The 17,793-nt window shown below is 43.2% G+C and overlaps 1 protein-coding gene across 1 annotated transcript in view; it reads right to left on the minus strand.

Annotated features, from left to right (window-relative positions):
* Positions 1–2,683: 2,683 nt before the first annotated feature.
* LOC137999701 (serine/threonine-protein kinase Nek1-like) overlaps positions 2,684–17,793 on the minus strand; it is a 41,480-nt gene continuing 26,370 nt past the window's right edge. The window contains exons 30-39 of the mRNA XM_068845558.1: positions 16,621–17,253; positions 14,736–14,946; positions 12,271–12,355; positions 10,661–10,917; positions 10,214–10,284; positions 9,626–9,712; positions 7,759–7,836; positions 6,266–6,426; positions 5,122–5,254; positions 2,684–4,521 (exon numbers count right to left, since the gene is read on the minus strand). Of these exons, the coding sequence (XP_068701659.1) occupies positions 4,511–4,521; positions 5,122–5,254; positions 6,266–6,426; positions 7,759–7,836; positions 9,626–9,712; positions 10,214–10,284; positions 10,661–10,917; positions 12,271–12,355; positions 14,736–14,946; positions 16,621–17,253 (1,727 nt within the window). The 3' untranslated portion in view covers positions 2,684–4,510. The remainder of the gene's footprint in view (positions 4,522–5,121; positions 5,255–6,265; positions 6,427–7,758; positions 7,837–9,625; positions 9,713–10,213; positions 10,285–10,660; positions 10,918–12,270; positions 12,356–14,735; positions 14,947–16,620; positions 17,254–17,793) is intronic.

The following is a 17,793-nucleotide window of genomic DNA, read 5'->3' on the forward strand; positions in this document are numbered from 1 at the left end:
GCAAAAGCTAAGCTAAAAGTTTGGCTAAAACTCAAAGAATCATATCTTGCCTTTAAGCTACAGGTTTCGAGCAACTTATAATGAGCCAAATTGGGGTAAGAAAATTCTTTGCTTTTAATTTTAACAAGAATTAGTTTCCGTTTCACGTAAATGCGACACTAAAATTAATTTCATTATTTAATGAAACTCAAGACTACACCCGGACGACCCTTCCTAGAAAGTCATATTTATAATACAGAGTTCGCGCATGTTCATTGCCGTGACTTTAACATCTTCAGTTCCCACAGCCTGCTCCCGTCTGACCTTGTAGCTCAGTCAGTAGAGCAGCGGTGATCTAACCCGAAGGTCGTGGGTTCAATTCCCACCCTGGTCAGAGTTTTTCTCTGTCTATGTGTGGGCTCATTGCCATTAGTAGGGTTCATATGGGGTAGAAGACAAGCACTTCACATTACATTCTAATCAGTTAAGTCTTGCGCAAAGACGACTGACTTCGACGACGTCATTCTAAAACAATAGGCCATTTCCGAGTTCATTTTTGCCTCCTCTTCAAAGCGAGTCTAAGTGCAAAGTTTTTGTGATGGTAATTAGTTCTACTTTGCATATGAATGAAAACTAATTATCACAAGAAAAACTTCGCACTTAGACTCGCTTTGAAGAGGAGGCCGACATGAACTCGGAAATGGCTTATTTTGCCGCACTGATATCATCAATGAGAAAGTTCTCTATAGTCGTTTCCAATCTGAGATCACAGTAGGACTTCAAATATGCCCGTTTCATGTCATTGCACAACTGAGGACGACAAGAGCGCGCGCACGCCGTTCTTCTTGCCGCATTCACACTTAGTCTTCCCTTTCAAACGACTGCAATCCAGGCGAAATGATCGCTTGCGTTTTCTTGTAAAATTTCAAATTTTTAAACCAAACTGCACAGATTATCTGAGTCACTGGGCTTAAATCGTCAGATGGTTGATTGTGTAATGCAATTGCAATATGCAGTGCTTATCTTGTGAAGGATTTATTGGAATATGATGATTATTTTCGAAACGCGAATGTCATCACAGTGTGCCAGCATAGTTAATAGAGGGGAATGGTTAGGAAGCTCGGCAAACATCAAAGGAGCAAACAAAGATGCCAAGATTTAGGTTGGCAAGTCCACTACCGTGCACAATCTTTTGTTTTGCGCTCATACACTATGCATGAATTACGTAACCAACACGTTTCTATTGGTTAGTTCCTCAGTACGGAGTAAACAACTATTGTGTTTTGTGCACGGTCAAGGCCAGAAAAGAGAACAAAAACCTACAACAAAGAAAGTTGTCGGGTTTCATAACCATTCCCCTCTATTAACTATGGTGCCAGTTGTGTACTTTGCGAGACCGTTTTCCAAGTCCTCAACATTTTTGTTGACGTTGTTTAATTTATGCATGCGTGACTTAAACGGTGTACGATGACTTGCAAAGAGGCACAATACTTGGCGGGAAAGCTGGTCTAAATATAGACTGTTTGAATAAACGATAACTTTAAGGCGACAAATGACAGTGTTCCCGGTTCCAGATTATGACCACCTGGCCCCCGAGATCCTGATTAATAGGGCCAGTTTCGTATTGGTTGGGTTGGATTGAGCATGAAATGGAGGCTATTGCGGGGCAATCACTTCACCTGCAAATTATTTCTCCCGCATTAGCCTCCATTTCATACTAAATCCCGTCTAACTGTGAGAATACGAGATTGCCCTCATGCAAACACTGATTCTCGTAGAAGGGAAAACAAATAATCATTTTGCAGATATCATGCATTTTTACTTAGATTCTCTGAAAAAAATGTTAAGGTTAGAATCAAATGTCGAAATTTTCAAGAGGAATACCTATGTCATATTAGTTTTAATGGGGTACTGGTCAAGCGTGACAAAAATCGACTGTATCTACAGCTTGTATTTACAATATTTATCAGGGTTTTGATTGACTCAGATTCCTCGTGGTGTGGTCGCTAGTCGATAAGACAGCGTCATTCGTCCGAAAATATAAAATGTATAACAAATCGCCTCAATCGTCGACAAGAAGAAAAAGCAGCGATTGATCACGGTTGACTTTGATTGTCGTTGACGTGATTTTTAAACTATACCAGTCCTCCTTCAAACCTCGTTCCCAGGGTCCTCTCTCTTCCTCGAGGAAGGAAGAGAGGGGACCCTGGGAACGAGGTTGTCCTCCTTCGTTCTTTGATCAATCAGAACAGTTCATTAACGCAGTAAGGGCCCGAGGGCAATTAAAAAAAAAAATTTCAACCTTGAAAATAGAGTGTTTTCACTCACGTGATCAGTAACGTTGTTTTTCCACCGAAACAAATGAAAACGTTTGCATGATAATAGAGCTCGATTTACGGAGGATTAGTTTGGAATACCAACATGGTCGCCTTGACGTCACGTGCAAACAATCTATTGCACGAGAAAAACCTTGAATAGCAATGACCACAACCAGGTTTTCTGAGCCCGCGAGACTGAGCACCCGCAGCAAACCATTGTTTTAACGAAAACCGCTGGTCAGCAACCTGTTTCTGGTCATTGCTGTCTAAGGTCTTCCTATTGCACAAGGGCACATCGCGATTACATGTTTACTACATAAAGGGCAAGATTATTGAGGGAAGCCCGTTCAGTGCCGCGACAAGTGACAATCAACACGCTCCCATACGGTTTAAGTTCAATTCAATAAATCGGTTACTGTCAACAGAAATATCGCATTAAATGCCTTTCATATGTGGATAGAAAAGTAGTTTAGAAGAAGATTCTCATGTAACTTCGCTTGCTCTGGATAAGCAACTGTTAATCAATCAGGATCAAGTAATCATGCCCTCCGTCTCAGTCAATCAGCATTCAGTAATTTTGCCCCGTATGTGATAAACGCTGGAAATAACTGGATCTAGCTAAGTTTGGCGTACTATTGTTCGTTCCAAGTCATAAACCCCTCACTAGGGGATTAACGAGTTCAAATTGTAGGAAAATAAAATTAGTTAGTTTTAAAATATTCCAAGGTTCTTACTTTGTACGAAACCTTTTGGTGAACCCAACTGTAACATAATATCACAATAGACCTTTTTGCAGATACGGCGGCCATTTTGATTTCTGTTGTTTCGGAAGACATTATGGGTTGCTCAGGAGGCAAATTAATATGCATTTGACCCCTGGGCATCCCATAGTTGCGTATTGTAACCCAACAAACCCCCCCTGCCGACTAAGTTTCACTCTGGGATTTTTTTTCACACTGCCAATAAGCTATTCCCCATCCACACTAGTGCTGTTTAGATCATTGCAGTTATCCACACTAGTGCGTTTTCAAAATTCTCCGCCGAGCATCGTAAGGCGTTATTTTCGTCAAGAAGTGCAAAATTTTAGTGGTGGAGCACAAAGTCTTTTAAAGTTTTAATCTTGACGAAAACGAAGAAAACTACTTTTCATCAACCCTAGCGTCTTCGTATCTTTATACTTTAAGCCTGGTTAACGCAAGCATAAACCTGACGCAAGCACAAGGGCGCTTATTTCACCGTGATAACGGGCCTGACGCAACTATAAGCGCAAGGGTCAAATTTGTTTCTTTTCCTTGTGCTTTGCGCTTAAGCTTGCGTCTTGTAAAAACAAGACGTAACGCAAGCTGCGATGTTCGTTCAATGAAAAAGACCCGTTCCAGATTCCACTCGCAGCGCCGCGTTGTAAGAGAGAACGTGGAACTAGTGAATCTTTTTCTCTTCGTCGTGTGCATGTGCTTGCGTTATGGTTCGTTTTCTCTTGACACGAATCTCTTGTGCTTGAGTCGCTAGTGAAAACCAGGCAATAACCACACAAAAACGTAATAGTTTTTGAACTTCTTCCGCGTTTCTATCCATCCACACTTACGCGTTTCAAAGAGTTTTGTGCACTCGAACATCACTGTTTTCGAAAGCCTCAGTTTTCGGCATTCCACGCAAAAGTAGAGCTTTATCAGAAATTCTTGGCTTTCGTCGGCCTTTTGCTGTACATGAGACGCGAAGACCATTAAAAAAAATGTTTCTCACACACTCTGGGAACCATGTCAAGCCGAACCGCGCAACAGTTTCAATGGGAAACGTATAGGACGTTTTCAACCAACCTCTAGCGACACCAATAACAATAAAGAAATGTACGTCTTCTGGTGGACGAACAAAAGAAGCTAATGAGAGATATTTTGTTTTCGTCCACCAATATGGCGGCGATGACGTCACGTGAAAGCCTCCTACTGTCAAGGAATCAATCTCCAATCTCGAGGGTCCAGAACAGGTTGCGCCGAGGCAAAACAAGAGCTCCAACGGTTTCTTAAAATTCAACATGGCCGCCGAGTACAAAAAGCCCATCGCCGTCAGATACAGTCTTGAGGTTCAGAGCCAAACCTGTCATAATGTTTTACTTTGTGAAGGAACACGTGCATCACAAGGACTCTTAAAAATCAACGACACTATTATCGTTCCCGAAGTATTTCCATTGGTCCACACATGCAGTTGTACATGTATTATTGATTATCTACGAGGAGAAAGAGAAACAAAGATATAGTTAGCAAAAGGAACAAGACCCCTTTGCATCAGCGTCGAAACTGGAGAGAAAAAATTGGGGGCTGCTACCAGCGGCCTTCATCTCGTATCTTGCTTCGCTTGCCTTTTTACGAAGGTCTTTACGCTTCTATTACTCCTCCGTTTCCCCCAAGGGAAGTCCCGCCACTAAGCAACTCATTTTCTGTTAACTTCATCGTGCGCTGTCGTTTCCTCCAAATTTTCAGAGGTTTTGAAACAATTAAGATAAATACCCTTTCCGTACTATGTAGTTTGACTGACAGGAAGGTTATTATTTGGCCAATCATTAGAAGTTACGTGTTTTAGCAAGTCCTCATTTCTATAGTAACGATAGGCTAAGCTTAACAGGAAAGGTATCGTTTTGCGGCGGAACTTTTTCAAGCAGGCAGAGAAAAAAGCGGTATAAACAGCCCTTAAAAGGCAAAGAAAACTAAAGCGACTACATTTTCGAAAACACCTGCTAGCAGAGTAGAAGTTTACGAAATATAGGGGCCTAATTTCAAAGTGAGACCGGAAAGAATATTACATAAAACTCTACTAAACAGTAACAGACCTTCTGAGTAAGCAGAATCCGCAATGACAAGATAGAGTATTTTGGGGTAAAGATGTTCTTTGTCCCCCAGCAGTTCGCTGATCTCGCTTGTTGATTCTATCTCCGCACTGTCATCTTCGTTTTCTTGAACAGCCTGATAACAAACAGGGTCGTTAATTCAGTGATAACTCAAATTAGAAAGAGATTTTATGTGTATTACAATGGAGGACCAATACAGATGGGAAGTTAAAGTTGCGGAAAATCGTTAAACTCCTTGGAAAAGCCGAAAACGTCGCGAGACGGCCGATTAATAATAATAATATAATAATATGTGATCTGCTAATCGCCCTTTATCGCGGTCGGAGACTGAATTACTAAGGGCGCAGCTCAACGAGGTCGGGCCGAAGGAGCTGTGCTGCCGGCTAGGCGCTCGGTCCCTGAACACGACCCACGTATGACCTCGGAGCACAGCACCACAGCCTGATGGAATAGGCCGGGAGTCGATTTTGAGGAGGGAGGAAAACCGGAGTACCCGGAGAAAAACCCTCGGAGTCAGATTGAGATCGACTGAAACTCAGCCCATATACAACCCGAGGCCAGAGTTGAACCAGGGTCACAGAGATGGGAGGCACGGTTGATGACCACTAAACCACCCTGACTCCCCTATTGAAAAATTCCTTGCGGAAAGTGGAATCGAATTCTTCTCGACAAATTCTCTGTTACTCAGTCAGTGTGACAAAAATGTGTGACAGCGACTTGCGCATGCGTTGTTTACCATGGGGCTCTACGGACGAACCACTATGATACTGATATCCGCATTTCGCTCGAAAACGAAAATCTCTCGATGCCCCTTCCGGTCAACGAGTCGAGAAACTCTAAAGCCCCACCTTCAACCGGTAGGCTTTTCAACCCTTTGTTTTTGTTATGGAAATTCGCATTGCCTATCGTAGCGATCTGACTGGATGAATTTCAGCTTTGGCTGGATGTTGTTCCGCGGCAAGCAGTGCCTGTCAATTGAAGGTTGGGCGTTTAAACGAACCCGTTGTGAAGTGTAACACTTGGACAAAGTCTCCTTCAAACTGTCTCGCAATTGCACAAAAAATGCACAGTAACAACCCAACTGAACTAGCATTCACTTTGAACGAGCGCGCTACGGTCTTCATACCTGTAGATATCTGTAAACTCTCAAGAATTTATCAAATCCCAATTCCTGTTCCAGCATGAGCCTTGATTCCTCAAGTCTGTGAAACAAGCTCTCCTCTTCCTCTTGTCGCTTTTTCTCGCGTTCTTGTTTTTTGGCAGTGTCTTCCTCGTCCTCGTCGTCGCCTAACACCAGAAACAGAACGGTAGACGTTTTCTATCGGGTATCAAATTAACAAATCGAAAGTGGTTCAGCGTTGTCTGTTCTCTTATCGGCAACGATATTCCTCATCACAGTGGTCAAAATGTGGTCAACAAATTTTGACCACTGTGATGAAGAATATCGATGTCGATAAGAGTACAGACAACGCTGAACCACTTTTGATTTGTTTTTTACCACATTATTCAACGCCAGAGAAAGTTTTTATTTCAGAGCGTGACCAAAATCATGACACGAAGAAAGAACAAGTGTTGTCTCTAAATTTCTCGCAATATGATTGGTTTATTTACCAAAATGGGCGTTCCTGATTGGCTATTACATTGCGTGACAATTTGACGCGAGCGTGACGCGTACAGCGTTGTCTAGAGTAAGACTCTTATCGACAACGGCAAATTAGCCAATCAGATTGCGAGATTACAAGCAAATGAGGTAAAAAGTGATCTCTACCTTGAAACTTGGACGACATCTAAGAACCAAAACGATCTGCCGAAATTATCAACCATTTTGTGCGCATCCCCAACAAACGTCGTGTTCGATCGTGTAGTGCACATTGTGTAGTGCAGAGCGTTACACCGGTAACGCACAGGTCATCGAATCCCGTTGAAGCCGCATGAATTGTTTAGGTGTCTTTACAAGAAAATTGCTTAAATTGTCCAGATAAGTGAGAGGATCACTTGTTCCTTTCGACTATACACATAAGCGAAACAGGAGGAAAATTTGGCGACCGTTTTCGCGAATAAAGCGACGCATATCCAAACCAGTATTGGGGCGTCAAAACAAAACCATTTGTGGCCTCTTTCCTCACCCGGGCAACGCGAAGAGCATGGAAAATCTAGAGCAAGAACTACCCTCTCTATTCCCATGAAATCAATGAACGCTTCTCATTCCATTCACTACTTGCACAAATCCCATAATACACCTCTTTTACCCCTCAAAAAATCTGCATAGGTATTGTTTTCGACTTGTCTTGGGACATTTTCATGTCCCAAGAAAAATTGCAAACAATGGGTTATGCAAACGTTTGGGGGGTAATAGAGGTAAATTATGGGATTGTGCAAGTAGTGAATAAATTTAGTTTTGTTTTTCACGTTGCCATGCTCCTAGAAACAGCGTTACTCAACCATGGAACCCAAAATACCTTAATTTGTTCTCACAAAGGGATGACGCAAGAAACGTGAGCTTTTTAAATTTTCCCAGAGTCGTCCATTTATTTTAATGAGTAGAAGCCTCAGTGTACCAGCGTCATCATCCAAACGCTCTATGAGAGGCATGACATTAACATGACTGAGTCAACTTACACGAATCCCAGTCTTCATTCAAGTTTGACAGCTCAGATGAGGATCGTTCGAATGCCGCTCCGTCATTTTCATCGTCGTCTATTGCAAAAAACAAAAAAAAAAGATCAATGAAATGACCCACTCACCAAATGGTTTCTGTTTGCGACCGCATTTGCGCTTCATCCTGAAGAAGAGGGGGGAGGGGTGGGTAGGGTCAGGAAGAGTATAAAATCGTGCATCACGTGCGGCATCTAATGCCTTATATTTGTATTTCAAAAAATTGTAAAGGCAAATCATTTAATTCCCTTAAGAAGTCAGGCCATGCATGACGAAAATACTGGAAAAAAAAAATAGACCTTATTCATAAATGGCGGTCACATTTATAATTCTTTTGTCCCCGTGCAAATTAGCCTACGAAGCCTCATTTTAGAGAAAGAATTCTTTTCAATTCACTGTATGGTATCGAGGCTTGGTAGGCTAATTTGCACTTCCACAAAAGAATGATAAATTGACCGCCATTTATGAATAAGGTCTATATCCTGTACGGCTGTGAAGATGTAGATATCCTCACAGCCGTACAGCCAGCCTTGCATCATTATTTTGATTTAAGTCTGCTCATTATTTGCTGGTTAGATCTCCCACGATCCGGGCTCCTACTTTGTTCAGCTTCAGTTTTGCCCTTGCATAAAAATATTGCCCACAAGTCCATGCCTTCCCGGCCATCCTCTGAATAACAATAAAGATATATAAAGCAACTGCTACATAACCACCTGCTACACTCGCACACGCATCGACTTGTTTTGTTGTAACGAGAACTGTTAATGTGTAAGACGATACGGGTTTACGTCTGTTGCTTAGGGCCCGGGAAAACTGCTTCAACATCGGATTCAACATGTTTCAACACGGTTGAAAGGTGGGGGGAAGGGGGGGGGGGGGGGAAGGTGGGCAAACGGTTTTAACATCACTGTCCAACAAAATTGAACGGATGTTGAAGCGAATGCTGAAGCCGTTTTCTCCCCGGGCCTTTATGCTAGTGCTCGATTCGCTGGGGGAAAAATCCCCCTTGGGAAAGGTAAACAGGTGGTTTGCAACCGATCTTTTGAGGCGGAGGTGACAATGGACAATGGCGAAATGAACAATTACTGGTGGACCAACAAAAGAAGCAACTCTCACAGATGGGTTGTGACTAGGATGGATCCGCCACAGTTGGGTGGGATACTGAAGGACAAATACATAACCTTGCGCCAGACTGGCGAGGTGAAGATGCTACATGTAGGCACATCCTCGACGGTCATCAATAACTAACCATCCTCGAACGAGTGGGGAGGCGCGGTGGCCTCATGGTTAGAGTGCTCGCTTCCGGATCGAGTGGTCCGGGTTCGGGTCCTGGCCGGGGACATTGTGTTGTGTTCTTGGGCAAGACACTTTACTCTCACGGTGCCTCTCTCCACCCAGGTGTATAAATGGGTACCGGCGAAAATGCTGGGGGTAACCCTGCGATGGACTAGCATGCCATCCAGGGGGGAGTTGACATACTCTTCGTCCATTCATGCTACAGAAACCAGGGATATGCGCCGACCTGATGGGCCTTTCTAGGCTCGTAACAGAGACTTTACCTGGAAAATGGAACGAGTGCTTGGGCTTAAATAGTGCAGATTATTACTTAACACGACAAACGAGATATACTTAAGGGGCATGGAACGACCGGTCTGGCCCTAAAGTTGTTGGTTATGCATTTGTCATAAAGTGTCCCACCTGTCTGTGGCGGATACATTTTTAGCCACAACCATCAGAGAACTTTTGTTTTCGTCCAGCAACATGAGGGCGTTGACGTAACGCCGGTGAAAATTACCAGTTATAGAAGTAATATACTTTGTTCCCGCCGTACCTTGAGGCGCCTTGGTGTCTCCACAATGATCCCAATCCAAACTCTGAGAAGTGTCACGCATTTCCTTCATTGGCGATGGTGAACGACCTGAGCAGAAATACATTTGTAGGAATGAAGAGGGGCCAAAGAATTAATCACGACTGTGTGGACTGATCTGGTATGGTTTACTCATGTGCTGCAAGCTCGCATTTGTTTTTCTCTGCATGACCACCAAATTCTCGTGCTTAAGCTTTTCCACTTTGTGTTCTAGTTCTTTAAGGAGAAATGACACCATCTTCTGGTAATACCATTGATACGTTTCGTTCCATTAAATAAGCCCTGCCCCTTCTTAAACGAGCTTCAAATAAATAAGATCCCCCCCCCCCCCCCACCAAACTCTGGTGGCTGAATTGAATGAACGATTTCCGGCACGCAAGTTCAGGGGCGTTGTAATCGTTGGTTCTTTCTGTTAGGTTTAAATACACCGAGCACTAGTCAATACACCGGCCACAAGTCAATTTAATACGTCTGCCTTGTTGCTTCTCATGCTTCCGACGTTTACGACTTTTCAAGTGGATCTAGAAGGAAGATCAGACAGTCCCCTCATACCTGTACTAACGAGTACATCCCTCATGGAATTCAGCATGTCTTCGAATTCTTCGTTCTCTTCCTCCTCGTCACTGCAGATAAAATAAAACGACGCAAGATTGCACGTTTTTGAATTTTGTGTCGTATAATTAAGGTAACCAATCACAGTTATTTTTATTTTATTTTTTTCAATGCTCGCCGAGAATGTGGCACAAGAGTTTTTAGCCAATCACTAGAAAACCAATTAGGTTAACTTATCTCGCCAGCTCGAGCTTTCTTTTAATCTTATTTTAGTGTTCCATTTTTATTCCTATTGTTGTAATGTCAGGCCGTCACTGTATTATTATTATTATTATTATTATTATTACGAATTCAACTGGGAATATAAAGAAATCGCGAAATTGCTTTCGACACTCGACTTGAATTAAAACCACCTCATCTCGTTTGACGTATAACTTCAAAGTTCACCTTTCAACATTCAACTCTTCTTCTTCTTCTTCATCGTTTTCTATTTCCTCAGCATCTACTTCTTCCCGATCATCAACATCGTCATCATCATCGTCATCGGCGTCATAAACGTCTTCCTTCTCCACACCATCTTCTTCATCTCCTAGCTCGTCATTTTCTTCGTTCGCTAGTTGTTTTCCTAGGCTCTCTAAATATCCCGTAGCGGCTGCAACCTCAAACAACATTCTCAAGTCCGGCAGGGAACAGGTCCTGAGCCTCTGTTGCGATGAGTAGAAAATGAGAGTTTTGAAGTTTATTTTTGGACACTAGGCGAGATTGAACACCAGGCCCCAGTTGTTCGAAGGGTGGATAGCGCTATCCACTGAATAAATCACTATCCACTGGATAACTCAATTGGTTTTTGCTAGTGATTATCCGCTGGATAGCGATTTATCCACCTTTTGAACAACCGAGCCCAGATGAATAAATTGAGGGGGTTAAGAAACCACAACGAAAAACGGAAGCGTATAACCTCAAAATATAGCTTTCACGATAGTTCCAACTCGTTCATGTGTTTAAAAAAAAATTATAGAAAGACTAACCTATAACTGGAATGATAAGACAGAGAATGATAAGAGATAGGGAATTTCCCCGTGTAGTTATTTTATCACCTTGTTACGGAGTTAAAACGACAGAGGAGGCGACCTCAGCTAAAACGCCACTTTCAAAATATCGCTTTGCGCCATCGTAAGTATTTCGTAATTATCCCATTTTGTTTACCTTGTACAATACGGGCGAACAATCCTATCACTGGATTCAGGACACGAACCGTTTTGAAGAAATAGTTAAGAATGAACAACTCACGTTGTTGTTACCTGTTGTTGTTGTTGTTTTTTTTTTGGGGGGGGGGGAGGGGTGGGGAGGGGGAAAGCAGAATACGTCAAGGAAAAGTAGTAAAATGCGTGCAGCACGTGCAACCTTTTAACCAATATTATTATATGACTAGCTCCGTGAGCGGGCAAGATGAACCAAATCGCGCGCTCTGATTGGCTACCCGAGCGGGCAAGATGGAGCGATACTGCCCGCTCGGGATTTCTCGCTTGGTCCCGCAAGATCAAAGATCATTTTTTGGTGTTTTAAGTCATATAATAAATCCTTTATTGACCAAAATTGTTCTGTCAAGATGACTGGATATTGGCCTCGTTCTTTTTTCGTCTCGGTCCATAAACACGCAAAAAAAGAACTTGGCCAATATCCAGTCATCTTGACCTCACGCTTGGTCAATAACCCATACATATTATTGTTTTTTGGCGTTGCCGTTGCAGTAGCCGTCGCCGTGTCTATCTGAATGCGTTTCGCACGTGCAACACGATAATCATTAATTTTCTTCGGCAAAGTGATATCATTACTAATTTTTGGACTAACGGTCTCTGTCGCCGTAACCGTCGCAGTATCTTAAACTTCCTAATTTCACAGAGGGAAGCAAGAGGTATTGAACAGTGCGGTCTGGCATAGAAGGTCTTTGATTTCAACCCAAGTTTCAACGCGACTGCAACTGTTATGAAGTTCATGAAGACAACGTAAGAATCACAAAGCTTTCGAAAGGCACCGAACTGGCTCAACAAACTAACCCTGGAATTGGTATCGTAAATTCCCGTTTGTAGCTCTGCGGCTCGCGTAGACTTGTTTGGCGATCCATCCGCAGTGTGAAAAGATCTGAAAAACAAATTTGGCCGTCTCTGAGAAGAGAAAAGTTTAAAGCAGTTTTAGGGAGATCAAGAGGTAACCGTCGTATCCTCGCGGTTGGACTGGAACGAGCAAAGAATGGAGACTGATGCGGGAAAAACTTGTCTGATGCAAATTATCGCGGGTATGCCTCCGTTTGCAGGCTTGTTCCAGTCCAACAATGAGAAAAACGAAGGTATAAAAAAATGCGTTTATTTTCGATTCGACGGTCCTTCACCGTTATAACTGTACAACACAACAACTGCTCGGAAGACGCGCTTTCATCCCCTTAAGTGGTTCCATTCCGTCAACTGTTCCGTAAATAGTACAGAACAGATTTGTTCCCGCGTGGTACCTGTACCCTGAATCGGACGAAAGCTAGCTTTCCCCACTACACCACTTGTGCTTCACGCATTTTTCGCCACTGGCATATCTTCCTCGCTTTCAACAGCCTGGAGGTGTGGCACGTCACGACAACGACAGTAAACATGAAACAGCCTCAATGACCACACACAATGAATTTGCACCCCCAGCAGAAACTGCGTTTTGCTCTTTGATGTACATTTTGTCGAATTTGTCATCCTAGCATCGACGTGAGATGACTAAATTTGACGTTACGGGGAGGATGTTAACAACCGAAGATAAATGTTCGGTGTTCTCTCCAAATTCCTCGCGTTTAATTCCTGGATATAACTCACACAATTTATACCCCTTACAACTTTGAGCGACCGCGAAACGGTTGCAATTACGAAAATTCCAATTTTCCAGATGACCTTCTCGTTGTCCCTATTGCTTCAGCCTGCCCCCTTACCTGCGACACAACCATAACAATAAGCATAAGAAGCTTATCCGCAAGTGAGGACAGCCGCAGCATGAGCACACGTCCGTGCGCATGCCCAGAGGGTATTCTTGCAGCCATGTACACATTCAACACGATGGACGAAGTGAACGAGGAGTCGATCTAGCACAGAGCGTTTACTGATGGGGCTGGTAGTCTGGTGCTTATGCGGACCATGTCACCACTTGAAATAACAGTGACAGAAGCTTAAGAATATCCAAACCTTGCGCTCTTCTTGTACCAATGCTTATCCCGCAGCTACCTTCACTAGGGAATAAGCATTCTTATGGCTATGCATATGCTTGCGTCGCTGGATAAACTATTGCGTCCGACGAAGGAGAACGCAGTTCATAATCCTGGGTGTCCAGTGGTTTCAAGGGTGACCTTCTTTCTGCGCCATTTTGAATGACGTCATAAATCAGATGCGCAAAGACTACTGCGCACCCCATGGTTTCCGTAGTAGTCTGAGAATCGTAAAGCGGATATCTTAAGACTTAAGGTGCATTCCTTTAGTCAGAACTGGCCGGCCAGACCCATAAGTTTGCAAAGAAATTGCAACAATTTGAAGGAACAATTGCATGACACTCTCTCGCATTCTTCTGGAGGAGTATATATATCATCCTCGAAGTGTGTTAACTTGGATGCGTTATAGAGTTAGTCCTTCCAAATGCCCGTTCTGGCCGGTCAGGTCTGTCAAATGGGAAGCGCCCTTAGTCACTACCTCGTGGTTTTCATAGTAGTGTAGTAAAGCAGGATATCTATGACGTCATAAATCAGATGCGCAAAGACTATCGCGCACCCAGTGGTTTTCGTAGTAGTGTAGTAAAGCAGGAGCCTAAGAGTAAGAGCTTCCTTAAGCATTATATCCCTGAGTCAACTTTCTATTTTGAGAACTAACCCTTCAGCAGGAGACTCACATTTACATCAATTTACACAATTTGCATACATTGTTTTTGCTATTTTTTCTTCGCTTGACAGTGATTGCAGAGCCAAAAAACTCGTGACGTTCTAAAAATAGGCGCAAAGGTTGACTCATAAGGTTTGTATGGGAGAGGCAAGCTCCTACTCTTGTGCTTCTGAGTAAAGTTAAGGAAAGCGACACATTGTTAACGTGACCTGTCGAGCTATATGTTAATAAGTAGATCAGGTACTCGCCTGATGCGAATCGGAAATATTGCTCCTTAACCAAACGTGCAAATATGTCTAAGTATTCCACAACCCAAATTTCGTCTTCACGAACACACTTCATAATTAATAATTACTCCTGGTACTATTAAATACATAAAATACCTAGGCAGGGTTTATAGCATACCGCTGAAGCTATCAAAATGAGACTGTTGCAAGACTCACCTTGTTGCGTGGAGTCGACGAGTAAATCGCTTGTGTATGATTAAAATTTGGATAAAAACACCGCATAGTCGTCGCCGATAACACAAGTCTTTTCTTGGATACAACGCAAAGTACTCGAAACTTGTTGTTTCAAAATATTACAAACAGTCTCCCAACACAACGCTATTCTCAATTTTCACTTACAATTCATCAAAGGAGATATCTTGAATTTCCAGATTTTCCGTTTCTCTTTTTTCTTTGTCTTCTTTTTGTTCAACCCGCTCAAACAAAGCCTCCTTGGTGTCCTCTTCGTCTTGCTTGTTGCGGGAAGCAATAAGAAATTCTTGATAAGCAGCTCTGTTATCAGCTAACGATGATTCCACCATTGGAGATTTCTCTTTCGCGGAAACAGCACCTACAGCAAGAATCAAACCCGTTATTTCCTGGTTACCTGCGTTTCCAATCTTAGAAAACCTTCGTATATACCGGACTAGAGAACTGAACGTCGGCAGTTCCTTCAGTTACGAAACTGGTAGCAATGAAAGCCGACGGTGCGCCTTTTACCCCTCTCCCTCTGTCAGTGCTCCGTTTCGCGGATATTTAAAGCTATAGCTACATGGATCAGAGGTTGAAGTCACCGAGGATCGAACTGGGGACCTCTTGCTGCGAAAGCCGCGCACAAGCCAACTGAGCTACGCCTGCAAATGTTGGTTTTTGAGGAGAGGGGATAACCGAAGTACCCGGGAAAAAAACCTCTCGGAGCAGAGTAGAGAACCAATAAACTCAACCCACATATGGCGTAGAATCCGGGAATCGATCCCGGGCCACATTGGTGGAAGGTGAGACTGCTCTCAACACTGCGCCAGCCCTGCTCCAAAAAGATGGCATTTCCAGTTCATCTAAGCCTTTTTCAAAGAGAATTGCACGCCAAAATTGGACGTGTAGCTAATTAGGTGCTTTTCTGGACATAAGTGAAAAGAAAAGGATGAAGATTGTGCATAAATGGCCTATCAGCACTGTTTTAAATTTCCTCTCGAGAGTTGCCGACCTTCAGAGTGAATTCTAGTACTGTTTTGAAACAACGTTCTTTTGTTCCAGTGGTTAGCTCCTTTCGAAAATCAAAAGGAATGTTGACAAATATTCAACACAAAAACTGGACAACAATGAAGAGAGAGAGAGAGAGAGAGGATTCAGAATTCAAAATTTGATGAAGTAAGATCGCCCAGGTGAGAGAAGTCCCGAAAATGACTTTTTGTTGGTAACACTCAATGTCACCAACAGCAGCCCTTCCTGAGTCAAGATTACCCTGACCCGGACAATCGTACTCCGCTCAGGTTTGATACAAATCCTGGGTTTAACTGAGCCATTTGCTGGATTGAGAATTCATTGTTACACGTTCACGTTCTCAAAGATAGCAAAAAAGTACCAACATTTAAAACGCAAGTTCAAGGTAGTCATTGTTTTGGCCCATCAAACCTGTTAGAACGAGTTTCAATCGACTGTCGTAAAACCAAAACCAAAGTAACTACTTTGGCCAATCAAAAGGACGGAGACAATCCAGTAAACCAATCAAAACTCGAAGTAATTACACGTAGTCGACACAAAGCGCGGGAAAATGTGCACGCGCGAGCCACGATTGATTTTGGTTTCACTTGTGATTGGTTGAAAAAGTGGCGCGAGAACTTTGAACCAATCACTGAGTGAAGTAATGCAAAACCAAAGCAATTCGCCAATTACTTTCGACAAAATCTATTGAATGAAATGAATGTTTATTTGAAGTGCGGGTTATAGACGAAAGAGACACGTAATATAACCTGCACTTCAAATATACATTAATTTCATTCACCGAGTCCTTCGCGGGAACAAATGAGTCCAACAAATTGAGCTGCTCCCAACTGTGTGGCTTCAGAGCTCACTTGGTAGAGCAGTGCACCGGCACCGCTCGAATCCCGTTGGTGACACCTGAATTTTCTGTTGTCTATAAGAGACAATTGCTTCAATTGTCCAGATAAGAGCGAGTGTCACTTCTCTCTAAACCTGCTACTGCCACGCACTCTCGAATACATCACCCCGTTTCCTCTCTACTTACTTCCGGTTGGTGTGATGGGTTTCGCTTCTCCCCAGGCCTTAACAGGACTCCTTGGAGCTGGTTTGTCCTCCACCGCAGATTCTTCTTTGCCCTCGGTGATGTTCTCCACTTCTTCCAAGCTCACGTCTTCAGATTCATCGCTTTTAACAGTCCCATCTCCTTTTCCGCGCTCTTTGGTTCCTTCCAAGATTGTTTCCATAACAACGGGCTTCTTTGTATCATCCGTCTTTTTTTCTGATATCGTTATGGTAGCTTGTGTTTCTGCCCCATCATCTTCTTCTTTTTTCTCACTTATTTTATCTCTTCTTACAATTACAGTCTTTGGTGAATCCGAAGTAGGAGATTTCACAACTGTGACTCCCAATAGGGGTGGAGTGTTAGGCTTTTGCACCGTGACAGTTCCTCCCATGGTTGAGTTGTCCCCCTTTCCGGAAGGTTGCGTGACGACCGGAAGTTGGGTTTTCTTTCCAGCGTCAGGCTCATCCGGCCCCATTGTTGTGGTTGCTGTTTGAAGTTTAGCGTTACCTAATGCGGAAATAATTTGTGTGACTTGTGGTTTTCCCCACTGTTTCCTGGCGGCGGCGGCGGCGGCTTCAAAACCTGGCTTCAACACGGCATCTTCGCTGCTAGTAGCTGCAGAAGAGAAAACAACGTACTACAGCTGCTATTTTTCTGATAATGTGTTGAGATTAAACAAGTTGCGAATTATAGCAGGCACATGTTAGAAATAAGCTTGGCAAAGACAAGGACAACCACACTGGGAATTTCCGCATCCTCCAATCTGCGCGCGCAGCGTGCTGGTTCTTTGTTGCACAGAGTTTACGTGCGAAAATTGTTAGACAAGATCTACGGTTAATCGTTTTCTTACAGGACAAGACCAGGAAATCTAACAATTTGCTGATATCACTGACCCCAAAAAATCGTAAGCAAACCTTCCTAACCGTTTTTAGTTTCTCGTGTCTTTCTATCGAGGGTTTTCGCGTGACGTCACGGCCGTCATCTTGTTGTTCCAAAACAAAGGAATGGCCGCCATGATGGTGTACCAAACTAATCCTCTGGGATTTGAACTCTATTTTTATGCAAATACTTTCTTTTGTTTCAGTAATCCAATACGGCACGCTGCTGGTGTGAGTGAAAACGCTCTATAAACAAATTTGAAGCCCGAGTTCCCGC

This window comes from Montipora foliosa, chromosome 4 (assembly GCF_036669935.1).
Source record: "Montipora foliosa isolate CH-2021 chromosome 4, ASM3666993v2, whole genome shotgun sequence".
Classification (NCBI taxonomy): Eukaryota; Metazoa; Cnidaria; class Anthozoa; order Scleractinia; family Acroporidae; genus Montipora; species Montipora foliosa.